The sequence below is a fragment of the Aotus nancymaae genome, unplaced genomic scaffold (assembly GCF_030222135.1).
Source record: "Aotus nancymaae isolate 86718 unplaced genomic scaffold, 86718_ANA_hifiasm-v0.15.2.pri h1tg000007l, whole genome shotgun sequence".
NCBI classification, from domain to species: Eukaryota; Metazoa; Chordata; class Mammalia; order Primates; family Aotidae; genus Aotus; species Aotus nancymaae.
Genome location: NW_026988418.1, coordinates 29,847,570 through 29,864,323, shown reverse-complemented (window position 1 = coordinate 29,864,323; position 16,754 = coordinate 29,847,570). Strand labels below are relative to the sequence as shown.

General features: G+C 38.9%; 1 protein-coding gene across 23 annotated transcripts in view; it reads right to left on the bottom strand.

Moving 5' to 3' along the window:
- Nucleotides 1–16,754, bottom strand: part of SGIP1 (SH3GL interacting endocytic adaptor 1) — a 220,181-nt gene that overhangs the window by 94,679 nt on the left and 108,748 nt on the right. For all 23 annotated transcript variants that reach the window (XM_064372455.1, XM_064372456.1, XM_064372460.1 and 20 more), the window contains 2 exons: nucleotides 14,108–14,162; nucleotides 13,235–13,410 (listed from right to left, as the gene is read on the bottom strand). In XM_064372455.1, coding sequence (XP_064228525.1) covers nucleotides 13,235–13,410; nucleotides 14,108–14,162 — 231 coding nt within the window. The remainder of the gene's footprint in view (nucleotides 1–13,234; nucleotides 13,411–14,107; nucleotides 14,163–16,754) is intronic.

Here is a 16,754-nt window from a genome sequence, read left to right as displayed (position 1 = left end):
AACAGAAAAGGCAATAAAAGCTCCAATGGCCTTACGTCTGGGAGTAGGGAAGAAGCTAGACAATCGGTAATAAATACCGTCATGCATTGTATGTGGACGTTTTGGTCAATGATGGACCACATATACGATTATGGTCCCCTAAGATTATGATGGAGTTGAAAAATTTCTATGCCTGGTGATGTCATAGCGCAATGCATTGCCCATGCGTTTGTGGTGATGCTGGTGTAAACAAACCTCCTGTGCTGCCAGTATTATTAAGTACAGAATACTTAATAATAAATAACTGTTACTGGTTTATGTATTGACTATACTATTCATTGTTATTTTTTTTGAGTATACTCCTTCCACTTATAAAAAAAGCAAGTTAGCTGACTGTAAAACAGCCTCGGACAGGTCCTTCAGGAGGTATTTCAGAAGAAGGCATTGTTACCTGAGGAGGTGACAGCTCCAGGTGTGTTATTGCCCCTGAAGACCTTCCAGTGGGATAAAAGGTGGAGCAGAAAGGCAGTGATGATGATGGTCCTGACCCTGTGTACGTCTAGTTTAATGCTTGTGTTTGTGTCTCAGTTTTTAACTAAAACGTTTAAAAAGTAAACAGAAAAATGTTAAACAGAAAAAAGCTTGTAGGATAAGAGTATAAAGAAAGTATTTAGAAATACTTTAAATATTATAAAGCATTACAATACTTTAAATACTATAAAGAAAGGGTATGAAGTATTTACGTACAGCTATACAATGTTTTGTGTTAAATGTTACTACAAAAGAGTCAATATATTTTAAAAAATTAAAAGTTTACAGAGTAAAAAAGTTATAAGGCTAATTTTATAAATTTAGTGTAGCCTAATTAAACAGTGTTTACAAAGTCTACAGTAGTGTCCAGTAATGTCCTAGGCCTTCACATGCACTCACTGACTCACCCAGAGCAACTTTGAGTCCTGCAAGCCCCATTCATTCATGGTAAATGCCTTATACTAGTGTACCATTTTAAAAAATCTTTTATACCAGATTTTTACTCTACTTGTTCTATGTTTAGATATGTTTAGATACACAGATACTTACCATTGTGTTACATTTGCTTGTGGTAGTCAATATAGTAACATGCTGTACATATTTGTAGCCTAGGAGCAATAGGCTATACCATACCGCCTAGGCGCGGGGTGGGCTACGCCATCTAGGTTTGTTTAAGTGCACTCTGTGACGTGCACATAATGATAAGATTGCCTCACAACAATTAAGCAACACATGACTGGGTAATAATTAAATAATGAAAATATTTAGTATTTTAGAAGACGACAAATGGAATTTTAAAAAGTAGAGCGTATAAAGGGGTTTGGGAATGCCAAGGCAAAGAGTTTTGTGATTTTAAATAAGGTAGTCAGGGTAGACTTCCTTGAGAAAGTAACTGAGCAAACACCTGAAGTTGGTGAGGGAGGTCACAATATAGCTATCTGGGGAAGAGGGCTCCCAGGGGCCGGGAGGAGTGGAAGGAGAGGAAAGAATGGCAGGCGTTTGTCTAGGGGTGGGGGGATCCTGACAATAAGGCTCTTGAAGATCACTCTGAAGACTTTGGCTTTACTCTGCTCCAATGCAGCTTATTGCTGTTACTTCTCAGGAGTTCTGAGGTGTGGACATTTAGTAACTGTTGGTGTTGAGAAGAGGCATGGATTAAAAAAAATCAGAAAATACCTGTTATGATAGGTGCTGTCATTTGTCATTCCTCTTTGGAATCATTTTGATTCCCCATATGCTGCATTTAAAAAATAATGAAATAAAGATGGGCTTCAAATAGGTTACAAAGTGGAAAGGGCAAAGCAGACTGCGGTCAGTTCATCCGCTCTGTCTCTGTTGCCCGTGTCAGGACAGGCAGCTCGGCCGGCAGGCATGGCTCTGCACCTTTTCTGTGCTGGTCACTGTTTCAAGCTGCAGCTCCAAGGTCCATGGGCAGTTAGAGGCTGTCCTTTAGACGGACATAAGTCAGAAGGAAATATCACCTTCATTCTGTTTAGAAATGAAAATTTTCCCAGTCTTTGAGGACAAATTTTTTGACAAAATTAATGTGGGTGATTCACACTCTAAGATATTATTTCTAAAACAATAAAAAATACATTTACTGCTGTAGGCTGCTGGCACTAAAAATCTCCTTCGGAGGGCAAACGGATAGATTTTTTTTCTTATACTGTTATACTTATTTACACATTATTCATGTATGTGTAGAAACTTAGTAAAAAAATAATCGTATAAGAAAGATAATCATTGATATGTGACCCTCAAAGTTGAAGACAACTAAATGACTGAAAACCTCAGGCTTTAGATGAAAAAACCATCTCACTGGATGTGCACCAGGATCCACAGAAAAGAATGCATGGTGATTCACGCCTGTAATCCCAGCACTTTGGGAGGCTGAGGCAGGTGGATCACGAGGTCAAGAGATTGAGACCATCCTGGACAACATAGTGAAACCCTTCTCTACCAAAAATACAAAAATTAGCTGGGCGTGGTGGCACGCACCTGTAGTCCCAGCTACTTGGGAGGCTGAGGCAGGATAATCACTTGAACCCAGGAGGCTGAGGTTGCAGTGAGCCGAGATTCAGCCACTGCACTCCAGCCTGGTGACAGAGCGAGTCTCTGTCTCAAAAAAAAAGAGAACACATTAGTAAATTTTTTAAAAGAACCTACAAATTGTAGAGGAAGAAATAAGAAATTGTTACTCTTATTGTTCACCCATCAAGTAGTGGGAAAACAAACTTGGTTACGTTGAAGAGGAAAAGATCAAAGCAACTGAGAACAATAAAGTTGCTGTTTATAAAATAATGCGAGAAATGTAAGCTGCATTATAGCAGAGCTAGATATGGAATCGTATATACTGTCCCATGGTGTATCCATCCACCCAGCCAATCAACAAGTATTTTCTAAATACCTACTATGTGTCATTCACTGCTGTGGGCCCTAGAGAAAATGCCTCCTTAGAGAAAAAGTAGACAACCTACAAGCTCTGGGTACAGGATTAGTTGTTAGAAACCCAACATTCAGTAAACTGTTCACAAAGTACGCTTCTGTTAAAAACTTACCTTCAAACTGATTGCTTCTTACAGAGCACATTCTTACCCTGATTATGGTCTTAGCTAATCAAAAGAGTTTTAAATTATAAATGCTACTAACATTTAAAATCAACACAGACCTTAAAGATATAGAAGTCAGCCTTTCTTGATTACAATTAATATTATAATAACCATATAATTCAATAATTAGCTACTTCTACTGAGACTATCCTACATTTTATAAAGTGTGTCAATATTGTGAGTACATAGCCTTATTCAATTAAAATTTGAGTTGGTTACAGAAATGAAGTGTTTGTGTTAGTTAGCCATGGTGATCATGTTTCCAGAACCATCAAATCAGATCGGCTTGCCTGAGACAGTATAACACTATGTAAGAATTGTGTTTATGCAAGAAAAATCTAACCCTTACATTTCACAAAGAGAAGCAAAATACCATGTACTCAGAGAATACAACCAACATTAACTGGATAAATCGTGACAATGGTACTCCAGGTTGAATACTGAATGTTCATACAGCTCAGGAATTTCTTTTTACTAGAGTAAGGTGGGCATGAAAGGTGTGGATTTTAAATATCAGGAAATGGAAGCAACAGATAATTTCCTAGAGAAAAAAATAGTAATGAAGGAAAGAAAAAAAATGCTTATCAGATACAAAACTAATTCTTCTGCACACAGTCTATGGTTTATTAAAATGTTGAGATGAAAAAAGTATATTTTGAAAAAGAAAGTTTCCACCTATTTTCCCATCTATCCTCTATAAGCCTGGAAAAAATGAAAGCTGTATCTCATGTGCTAACTCTAGCCGATACTGGTCCAACCGCCTGCAGGTCTGTCTAGAGGGGGCTGGCTCCTCAGCCTATATCTGCGGTTTAATGGCAATGTCTGTTGAAGATTTGGGGATGGAGTGGCAATTTATATGCTGCATGTTTGATATCCCTGGTCTAGACCAATCCAGATCACGTTTACCCTCCGAAGCTTTCCTTGATGAGTAGAACCCAAGCTTAACCTCTGCCTTCTAATTCCCTGCAGAAGAGTTCTGGGCTGAGCGCCTAGCACCAGAACGCATGCAATCTTTAGCCTCTTCTTGCACCGTGCACTGTTTCTACCAGGAGAGAATGCTGGTGTGTAGGAGACTGGAGCTCTCCTCCTCCACTGATGACTCTTTGTTTTCACTGAACTCAATGGGGTGCTGAACCTTCTGCTGAAGTGAGGACAGGAAAGGGGGGTGGTGTTACCAAGCAGCAGCAAATTCACGGATTTTGCTCTCTGGCAGGCTAATTTGGGGGTGGAAGGGTGGGTGGGCCACCTGGAACAGGCGAACAACACCAGACTGCCTCCAGTTCAAAGCTATTTCCCCCTCCTCATTTTTTTCTTTGGTTAAACAGTTATGTATCGCAGATCTCCAGGATGAAGATTAAACGAATTGTTCCTTCATAACTCAATGTCAGATTCTTTACTTCATTGTATCACTTATGTATCCAGGGGAAGGGAGAAGGCACTAGCCTACATGCCAGGGTAGGTCGACTCCTGCTCTCACATCATTTCTCTCAGCCCTTGTGACTCTGCTCAAGTCCTCCCTCGCTATTTTTATTTTCTATCTGCCTCCTACAAGTCTCTGAACTTAAGGAAAAGGAAAGCAAAGCTGAGAAGGTGACTGGTATTCAATGGCGCCTCTTCCGGGAGACAGCACTGAACTGGGTATTTTACAATATTTTCTCATGTCATAAAAAGGTAGACATAATGTTTTCCTGAAGCTCAGAGTTTTTTTTCTGAAGCTCAGAGTTAAGGAACTTGCCTATGGCCACATAGATAATAAGATACATCGTCAAAAGTCTGTGCTCTTTCTATTTATCCTTGTCACTTGATCTTTCTGTGCTGGTTTCTCTATAAAATGGGGCTATCACTACCTCCCAGATTGTGTAATAGTGCTGCTGCTCATTTCATCTTTCTGATCATGACTTGGCATTTACAAAACATATAGCATTATTATAATGTGCCATTAACATAAAAAGTACTTGCCGATTATTAGTTGATTAGGGGAATTGAAATAAATGAATCATATAAAAACGACATCACTCCTTAACAAAAAAAGAAGTGCATACAATCTGGATATATAATAAGATAATTTTAATAAATGAAAAATCACATTCACACAGCAGCATTTAAGCCTGAGCTGTCAAGGTGTCAACTCAACCTCTCTGTCCTGTCATGTGGTACAATATATGAAGTACTGTACCACAGAAGAGAGTGTTCATAGACTGACTCACTGGGGAGAAAGCCTATGAGGCGGGCCCTCTGGTCTCTGATCATGGGCCCTTTGGGCATCCATCAATATCCTTCAAAGGGTTTGTTTCATGTGAGCATTCAGAAGTTATGTGTAAAATATTCTGAATGAGCTAGTGAACTTTTTTTTTCCAGAAAGAGAGCCAATAGCTTTCACCCAAACTAGTATAATATAGTGGTTAAGAGTTCTCAAGTAGAAACCAAACTTTCTGGGTTTAAATCGCAGCAACTTCACTTACTAGCTGTGATGCCTCAAGTGAGTTAATAAATCCCCCAATGTCTTGATTTTATCATCTGTAAAGTGGGGATAATAATAGTACTGATCTCACAGGGTTGTTGGGAAGATCAATGAGTTGATGTATATGAACCATCTCACACACAGCACTCGTGTTCACAGCTGCCACTACCAAATTCATCACCACGATGAGTTCTGAAGTCATCAATGATCTTAAAGGATGACTTTGATATTCTGTTAGTCTGATTAATAATAGCTAACATTTACTAAACACCTCTTCTAGACCTTACATAAATTTATGTACAAAGTACTTTATATGCATTACTTCCTTAATCCTTGTAAATATCCTATGAAGTGGGCAGTATTATTAACCTAATCTTACACTTGATTAAGCCTTGATTGAGGTTTAAAGAGTTAAGTACTTTTCTCAGGGCTACATGGATAATAAACACAAAGCCAGAATGCAAACTTAGTTCTGACTTACTCCAGAGCACAATTTCTTAATCACTAAGGAACAAATACTTGTAGTTAAAAGACAACTTCTCAAGGTAAACCAGAAGGGATTATTGGCTCACCAAAAAACAAAAATAAAGGAATCAATGGCAGCACGTTATAAAAGGAAAAGGTCACATCAAGGATTAAACCATAGTATTTGTCTTCTCACTTCCACAAAAGCCATGGGAGCCGCAGGTTTTAAAGTACCTGGTGAGCACAGAATACGGTACAGATGTGTCAGACAGTGCTCCCTGTGGGATATGGAAGGAACGGAGATGTCCGTATCCGAGACCCTAGGAAGGGTGAGCAAGCCAGGAGACCTTGAAACGGAGGCCAGAGGGAATGTGGACTGCAGAAGACCACATCTTCAAACAGGAAACTGACGTGAAGACAGGCAAGGGTTTGAACCACAAGAAAAATTTCAGCTTCTGGTTGCTGCTAGAGGTTGTTTTCTCAGACTGTTCAGTATTTCTGGTAGTAGCTCTCAGTGCCTGCTACATGGAGGGTGCTCAACATATATTTGGTGAAATAATTTGAAGGGGGAATTAGAAACAAAGTCAATTATCCATGATGCACAATGAAATATGCCATTGTGACCATCAGCCTTCAACAGGTCTCCTGAAGACATACCATATGTATTCAGGGAATGTCAATGGTACGCAAAACAATTTAGGGATGCTTCCTTCTGAAATTACCCTCAAAACTAGTTCATTGGATCACAAAAAATGAACACATTTTTCCAGTTTGATGCTTAGGGTAATTAATTACGGGTCTTGGCTCTAAATTACGTTTGGATATTTGAGTTACCTTATGTATCATTATTAATCATATTCTTTAAAATGTGCCCTAGGCTCTATAGCAATGAGACAATCTTTACATGTAGCTTCTATTATGAGTACTTTACACATATTATATCATTCAACCCTCGAAATAGCCCAAAAGTAGGTATGGGAGTCACCCCACTTATAGATGAAGAACCAAGGCACTGGGTTTGCAACATACCAAAGGTAATCAACTAAAAGGAGGTAGAACCCACTTGCTTGAGTAATTGAGACATCGTTAGAATAAGTGTCATTTCTATTGTCCTCAAATTATCTTAAAGGGAATTGTATTTAATTCAATTCAATTGTATGTTGAATTCTGACTCGTGTGTGTGTGTGTGTGTGTGTGTGTGTGTGTGTGAAGGCATATTTCCTTATAATTCATTCTTCCACTGATTATTTTATTTACCTTCCTTCAAAAAATTATTTTACTCTTTAAGAACAAAGCCATTTCTTATATGATATAATGGAGCTTTGCTTCTACCCTAAATGTAGGGAGTGTGGTGTAAAGGCAAGCAAACCACAGAACTGTTCCTGTTGCATCTCTGTCTCTATGTCCTCCTTTAGGGATAGTGGTCTTTACATTGCACTAGCAGAAAGAGATGACCATGGCAGCAACCACCCTGTGAGGTAGCTGTTTGTTTGTCCCATTTTAGACAGAAAGAAACAGGCTTTCACAGAGGTTTAAGTACCTTACTTAAGCAGTACTGCTAGCAAGAGGCTGAGGTCAGGGCTGTCACATTTCCCACTGTATCTCAGTTCTTTCAGCGGGTATGTACAAAGTTTCTATTTGTGTTTAAAGAGAAATCATCACAAATGTCCAGGATGGAGAAAGCTAACTTAAAAGTAGTTCCTACAAGGCAGATCAGATCTGGCTCAGAATTAAAGTATGAGATAGGCAATGGAGCTCCAAGCTAACTGAATTCCAACCTTGAGATGTAGATACGTTTCTAATCTGGGACATGAACACACAGTATGCTGTTAGGTCAGAAGGCTGAACGCGGGGAAGCAGAGCATGACCCTTGAAAAAAAAGAAGTTTTTTTTTTTTTGTTTTTTGTTTTTTAAGAATCTAAGTTAAATAATGAAGAAATGAACAATTGCAGAGTACCAACTACACATCAGGTACTGTTGTAAGGATTTTGTACACAAAAGGTCCATAAGGATTATTATCATCCTTCCTTACAGTGGTGGAAATGGGAGGATTAGAACAGTTATGGGGCTTATCTAAGGTTACACAGATAGAAAGTGGTTGACCTGGGCTGGGGCCCAGGACAATCTGAATCCACGTGATATGTACTTTCTGTTACTACACACCTGCTTGTTATTAACCCAAAATTCTAGAACAAGATATTTAAACAGATGGCCAGAAAGCACTTGGAAAAGAAGGTGTTAGCTCTAGGTGCCAGTGCAAAGCAACAGGGCAAACTGAACCTATCATTCTCTCTGATAGGGTTTCTGGCCTGGTAGATCCAGGCAAGGTTGTAGACACCCCAAATGTCTCAAATTCAGTCTTGTTTTGAAAAAAATGATGAAAATATGTGCCCAGGATTAGAGCACAGTTAGGAGAATCATTATGTGGTGAACACAGGAGGCAGAAGGGTGTTATCAGTGGAGAGCTGTAAAACTGGAAGGTGGTGACTTGCCAGTTCTCTGTTTTTGGCCTAGTCCCATTCACATACTTGTTCACTCACCACTCACTCACTCACTCACTCGCAAGCATTAATGGAATGGCAATGATATACTAGGCCTTATGTCAAGAACAGGGAATTTGGGATGGACACCAAAATGTTCCGTGAGGAATCTTCAGAAGGGTTTCTTGCACCAGCTGCTGGGAGTGCTATTGGCAGCCTTCAATGGTCAGCGCCTCAGGATCTGCCTCAGCTCCAGAGAGCTAGCTAACCCAAGGGCATGCCCCTTCCTAGTGTGGACCACATCACAGCACTGATGGATTGAGCAGTATCAAGTTTATTCATCTTAGCCGAATTCACATGAACTCTGAAGGCTCCTAGTAGTTCCAGAGTTTCCCTGGGATCAGCTATGGCTGTTGTTGGTTGTGTAAAACAGCTCAGCTTCTCCCTCTGCCCACCCTACACCACAGGTATTAGGTCCAAGGTCACTCCTTACTAAATATCCTACACACTAAACTTGGAGTCAGAGTCATTCTGCTTCATGGAAAACCGGTAAAAGAAAGGGCCTTGCCCTTTGTTTATCCTTTAAAGAGTACAACTATAATCAAGGACAAAATTACTTATTTAATTTGATAAAAGGAAGACTTGTCTTTCAACAGTGGAACAGCCTGCCTTCAGAAACAGCGAACCTGCGGAAGACAGAGGGACACTACTGTTGTTGAAGTGTTTCTGTTCACTACTCTTATTGGAGTGTTGGAATGTTTCTGATAGCTAACACACAGCACAGTATCACTAGGTTTATAAATTAGTGACTAGAAAATTATTATAGAACATTCTGGATTCAATAGGTACTGGGAATAATTTTAAACATATATGGGAAGAAATCCCATTTCCTAATGAACTCCCTGAAATAATCTGAGATTACTTAATTCTAACCTTAAGATGCAGATACAATATAATTCAGAACAAGGTGGCAGAAACTGTCAATGTCCACCAATAGCCATTTGTTCCTTTGTCTTTTAGTAATAAAATCCCGAATGTTAGTGGCCTACATGTCTATCTAGCAAAACACTACATTTCCCAGAGTCCCTTGCAGCAAATGAGTCCATGTGATTAAATTATGGTAGTGGGATCTGGGTGGTAATGATGCATGCATTTTTGTTTTCTTGCTTTTTATTTCTTTTTCGCCCATCCCAAGGCTGGTACACAGCAGTACCTGCTGGTGGTAAGGCAGCAATGCCACTCTAGGAAAGGGGAAGCAATAATGCAGAAAATTCCTGGGTTTTTGAGTGACCTCTGGAGTAAGACTCTTTTATCTCCGGACTGCCTATCAGCTTTGACTTTTATGTGGGAGAGAAAGAAACCACCTATTTTGTTTAAGCCATTATGATTTTGGTCTCTGTTAAAACAGCTAAACAAATATTCTAATGTATACGGATGCCAAATCAACATCTCAGACTTGGGTGATGTTCACTCTTTGCCCCGTAAGCATGGTATATTATCAGAAGACTGGAATATGATAAGAATAAGAATTAATATCCTTTACCTGTGAGTTAAATCCTGCATTATCCTTCTTCCTTTCTGATGCTCTGCCTTGTCCTGGCCCACATTATATTTTATTTCGATATAAGAATCAAGGGCTAAGGCAAGACCTGGACTGAAATTATGTTTGTCTAACTCTACAGTAGGATTGTTGCCAGCAATTAAAGTCTTGATTTGTCTTGCTGCTGACATTGTCTTGAGAAGTAATTTTAAGATAAGTTTATATTGTATATACACATAGATATATGATTCATTCATTCCTCCCATTTTCTTTCATTCATTAATTTGACTGCAAACTATTCAAGTAAAATAAAACCAATTCATGATAAAAGAGATCAAATTGGTTATAGTTCATGGATATGTATTAATAAATAAATTAAAAGAATAAGTGAGCACAACTTTATCTTAAAAACTTCAAAAGAAACAAATCTGAAGTCCAATGTAAACCATTTTTATGAATAGTTTATTATTTGAATATTCCCCTATTTCTATTAATGTAATGATTGATGCTTTTGCAGGATAAGAACCATAGCTTAAATAAAACATTCTGATATATCATTAACTGGTGTAGACCCTATTTCTTTTTTAGTACCTAAAGAAAGTACGGATGTATAATTGTCTGCTCGTTTGGCTGGAAACATGTAAAGTCCAAAATCATTGCCATTTTTATCATGGCACCAGCTGAATTTCAGGTTACTTATCTGGTTCTGGAGATGAAGTGCTGTATATGTCATTTATAAAATATATGTACATGCCCAGGCATGGTGGTTCACACCTGTAATCCCAGCACTTTGGGAGGCCGAGGCAGGTGGATTACCTAAGGTCAGGAGTTCAAGACCAGCCTGACCAACATGGTGAAACTCTGTCTCTACTAAAAATACAAAAATTAGCCAGGTGTGGTGGTGTGTGCCTGTAATCCCAGCTACTTGAGAGGCTGAGGCAGGAGAATCTCTTCAACCCGGGAGGCTGAGGTTGCAGTGAGCTAAGATCACGCCATTGCACTCTAGCCTGAGCAACAGAGCCAGACTCCATCTTAAAAAAAAATCTGTCTATCTATCTATCTATCTATCTATCTATCTATCTATCTATCTACACATGGGTTATTTAGGAGAGGGCAAGGATTCTAAAACCAAGAATATGTTTTCAGTTACAATTCTGTCTTTAGACTTAACGTATATCCAGAAACATGCTCACCTTTTCCTAAAGTAATAATAACAGCTCATTCTTCTACACCAAATATCAAAAATAGTAACTATTTAGGAATCACAGAAATCAAAGATCCAGATTCTCACATAACAGGGAACAAACTGGAGGTGCGGGTGGTGGGAGGGGGAGCTGAGTGTCCCCTGGTCTGTGGCATTGCTGGTTTGCAGAAACAGAGTAACTCTGAGGTCACTGTCTCTGAGTGTTTCCATCTAGTTTTCGTTCTGCTTCCCTTAATACTTTTTCACCAGAATCTTAACCACATCATGTCAATATTTTACTTTAAAAACAGATGTTGAGAAGAGCTCAGAGTAAACCACCACTTTTTGCTGCATCTCACAACATATCTGGTTGGAGGAATAGCTACCAGATAACTTAGGCCTACATATTCTATTCAACAGAGGGAATCTCTTCTTTCCTGGATTCAGCTAGATTCCAGCAAACATCTACTATGTTTCTGGGATTATTCCAGTACATTTGCTTTCACATAAATTTGTTCACTTAATTCTCTGAACTTGCCTTCTTTTACTTACCCCAGGTAGCTTCCAAAGGGCCAGTTTATTACACAGAGAATAAACTGAGAGAAGTGAGTAAACTGCACAGACTTGGCCATAAACTGGTTTTAGACATTTAAGGAGATTTTTAGTTAAAAAGATTATTGAGTAAGTAAAAAGTAGTTTGAAAGATGCCACTGAAAAGTGAAACAGTATGCATTTAAAATATCGCCATTACTCAAACTCACAGGTCAATATGTAACTTTAAAATCTGCTCCTTCCATTGCAGAAGGGAAAGAAAACTAATCTATTTCATGCTTCGCTTTTCAAGAAGATATCTTAAAGCAGCAGGGGAGCATATGATTAAAAATTACCTTAAATATTATTTGCTGTGGTTAGTTACTCTTAGCAATCATTTTGGTCGTCACCAACAGTAGCGATCAAGTCCATTAAAAGCAGTAAACACTAAAGAAAGAATCATTGTAGACATTTTTCATCCCAGAGAGGCAAAAGTTTATTCTCAAAAGATAGATGATTACAAGTCATTTAGAAAGGTTAGCTGAGATGTTTCCTGAAGCATCTCAAAAATGGTTCAGCATTTATTAACTACCCTGTTCGGGGGAATGCTACAGGGAGATCACATCTCTCTAAAGAAGATGCCAAGAACATATTAGCTGCCAGTTTGAGAGCCTTCATCTGTTGCTCAGAACTATTTTTAGAAAACAATGGTGGCATTTATCAAACACAGAGAAAAGACTGTAGATGTTGGAACTCAGAATTCAGCAACTAAAGAAATTTACTAGCTGGAAATTGGGGAATGGAAGAGCAAATATTGTAAAAATACCTCTTTTTTTCCCCCAAAGCCTTCGTTTGTCTATAGGAAAATACCTATTTGAATAATATAAACAGGACCATACTCATATCTGAGGTACTTTAAAGGTGAGATGATTTAAGTCAACTTGATAATACAATAAAATGAAGGATATCAGTTTTAGCATCGATTTAGACTATGATTTTGGTTAATTTTTGGTTTTAGAGATAGCAATGAAAAAAAAGAACAATTTCCTTCCATGTATTTTCATGTGGTGTATCATAAAAAAGGAAACGAAGATGTGTTTTTGAAAATTACTGTTAGCAAATTTGTGAACTTCATGTTGTTTCTAGTTGCTAAGTCTGCATCAGAGATAAGTCTGGACAAACTTTTTTTTTTCTTTATAAAATGCTTGCAGTAAAAAGTCAAAAGAAAATGTGGATCCACACCTTTTCACCATTTTGAAAAACACAAGACTGCAGTATAAAATAAGTACAACTTTCTCCAGCTAGAATGAGCTTCTTAAGGTTTATAGAATTCATGAAATGGTGACCATATGCAGGCTTCAGTTTAAGAAGTTTCTCATCGACTTACTGCATATAGGCAGAACATAGCTCTGCTCAGTCTCACCAAAGCTTCACACACACACACAAAACACTCACCACTGGTGATGGGGAAAGTGCGATGTTGCCTATTGATGCCTTCAATTCATCTACAGTTGCAGCATTCTTAAGAATGTCTTTAGATTGCAATGGTTTAATCTTGATATTAAATTTCTTATGTGATTCTTCTTCCTCTTCCGATTCACTCGAAGAATAAAAGTGCTTTCCTTTGGTAGGTAGAACACAGTTAAAGATACATAACTCTTTCTTCTACTGGGAGACAATGACTCTAAGGCAAGAGCGATTGCACATAGAGACAGCGTAAGTGTCCTTAGAAAATCAAAGCAAAGCATAGAAAAATAAAAGAGGAAAGGGTTAGATTTATTCACCCTTCCTCAGAACATGATCAAGGATGGTGAATTTCAAGAAGCAATGGTTATAATATGCTACATTTTTGCTGCAGTTGGCTATTGGTTGTGTCACACTCAGCACACACAGACAGGCACATGTGAGCTTACTCAGTTAGAGAGAGAGGAAGGCTGCTTTATGGGTGATCAGCGATGAGTTTTAAATGCATCGGTGTGACATGCTTTGCCCAGAGATGAATTGTAGGGAGAAGACAGAGCTATTTTCTAGTTACTATAAATGACAGTCATATCAGGGTTTAGCAGACAGCCCAATATCCACCATTTCAACAACTGTTTTTTAGCACATTTTTCTCTTTCTCCTCTCTCTTTTCTATGAATAGATTAAGGCAAAATGCCTGCTTGCTAGAGCTCTGGCTGTTCTCAGTGCTGTTTATTCATCTCTAATATTAGGAATAACAGGATTTGTGAAGATTAGGTTATTTCATTATCTGTCTAAAATCTGAATTTATCTTACTGTTTCCTGAGAGTGAATGAAAATTAAAATAAAAAAATAAAGAAAGGATATAGCCGGGTTCCTCGGGTCTGATGCTATAGCCTTCTTCATCCAGCTCAGGAGAGTTCTATAAAACACAAGTGCACATTAAGTAATTATTATCCTAACAGTGATCAAGAAATTATTTTTTTCTAGAGTCTTCTATTTAAGGATATAGAAAAGTCTTTTCTTTTAGGAGATGAAGCTTTTAACTTCTGAAATGAATTCTGAGCAATATGTTTAGATATTTACTCAAGGATACTTGGAGAGTCCTCCTACTGGGAAAATAAACGAGGAGGAATCAACTCTCAATGAAAGAAAGCATTCAAACAGAATTTAACATGCATTTCCTATAAGCCAAGGACTGTGCTAAGCAACATGGGTATAAGAAATGGAAACTATCTGTCCTCGGGGAAATTGAAATGTATTTTGGTAGGCAAAAATTAAAAAGAAAATACGAAACACAAAACATCTGTGTTAGACAGGGTTCAAAGAAAAGGAAATTAGTGAGGTTTAAAAGAATCAGGGTGGTCTTTATGGATCTTTCAGGACAGACAGGAGAGGGCAGAGTGGGAGCTCCTTCTAGGTGGTAAGGCAGAGCCGATTCAGACACACCAAAATGGGAATGGACACTGGGCGACTCAAATGGCGAGGCAGACGGGGTAATAGCAACGATAACATGGCTAGAGAAGAAGCTGCACAGCGGGAGATGGGGAAATGAGACGATGAGAGCCAACACGCCAGGGGGAGAGTTTGGACTTGAGGTAGCTACTGCAGCTTCTCAGCCAGGGTGGGACATGCTGAAAGCAAAATCTTAAGGCATTCTGGAAGTATGTTCCAGGATAGCCTTGGGGCAGAAGAACTGGAGGAAAAAAAACGAATTCAAAACACGTGCATCAATTCAGGCAAGAGGTACTAAGAATATGGATAAAGTTATTGGTGGGATGGGATGAACTGAGGACATTTGAAAGGATGGATTATTGATTCTTGGTAACAGATCAGTCATAGGAAAAAGGCAGAGGGAAGGTTCAAGAGGACTTCAATATTTCTACCCTCAAATTGTGGGAGAGTGCTGGTACTCCCAGCTGAGCTAATTCTGACAGCAGACAACTAATATTTTTTGGAAAGAAGCAGAAAACATAAAAAGGCAGTTTGCATTGTTGGGATTAGAATGATCAGATTTGGATTCTTATTATATGGAAAGCATTGTGATCTATACTTTACCTCACTGAATCACTTAAAAAGCATATGTGAAAAGAATTATTCCATTTATCAAGAAAGAAAATAAGAGAAATCAGACGCCATTTCCCAAGGAAACACATCTAGCAAATGTTAGACCTAGGTTCTGACCCCTGGCCTTTCAGACTATACCCTATATCCTAGAGGGAAGGAAAATGAAGCATTTGTAGGTGGCCCTGTTGAAGCTGAGGTGACAGGTCTGCCAGTGAGAGAAGGCAGAATTGGACAGTTACTTTTGGGAGTTAATAAAGCAGTGAAAATGCCATAACCATGGAGAGAGAAGTGGGTCTATATACCATGGAAAAAGGCCCATTAAAAATTGATTTTTATTGTCTATATTTAAGGTGTACAACATGTTTTGATATGCATATGCATAGTAAAATGACTACTACAGTTAAATTTACATTTCTGTTACCTTCCACAGTAACCCTTCTAATGTGTGTGTGTATGATTAGAGCACCTAAACTCTTAGCAAATTTTTACTACATTAGATATCTAGACTTCATCTCACCTCACTGCAAATTTGTACTCTTTGACTTACTTCTTTCATTTCTTCTTTCTTTCTGCCCCTGCTAACTACTGTTCTACTCTGTTTCTATGTATTTGACTTCTTTTTTTTTTGAGACGGTGTTTCGCTCTTGTTACCCAGGCTGGAGTGCAATGGCGCGATCTCGGCTCACTGCAACCTCCGCCTCCTGGGTTCAGGCAATTCTCCTGCCTCAGCCTCCTGAGTAGCTGGGATTACAGGCACGCGCCACCATGCCCAGCTAATTTTTTGTATTAGTAGAGACGGGGTTTCACCATGTTGACCAGGATGGTCTCGATCTCTTGACCTCGTGATCCACCCACCTCGACCTCCCAAAGTGCTGGGATTACAGGCTTGAGCCACCGCGCCCGGCCCTTTTTTTTGTTTTTTGAGACAGTCTTGCTGTGTTGCCTAGGCTGGAGTGCAGTGGTACAATCTTAGCTCACTACAACCTCTGCCTTCCGGGTTCAAGCAATTCTCCTACTTCAGCTTCCCATATTTGACTTTTTAAAAAAGATTCTGCATATAAGCAAGATCATACAGTATTTTTCTTTCTATATCTGAAACTCACCATTTTTTTGAGCATTTATTGTGTTATTCCTTTTGTCTTCCTTCTTTAGTTCTCAGAGTTGCTTTTTGGTTTTTATACAAGTGTATTGAGGTTATTTGCCTGCTAAAACATGTCCCTGGCTTCTTACTGCATTTAGAATAAAAGCCAAGTGACTCTGTGTAGCCAATAAGGCCCAGCAGGGCTGGCTCCTTCCCCTCTCTCTAGCCTCACGTCTGTAATTTCCTTCCACTGACCCCCTCTCAGCCGCATGTTCTCTCCTTCTCAATGTTTGTGATTTGGGTGCTGCAAGCGCTTTCTCATTTCAGGGACCTCATCAATGCTGTTCCCTCTGCCTGCAATTCTCT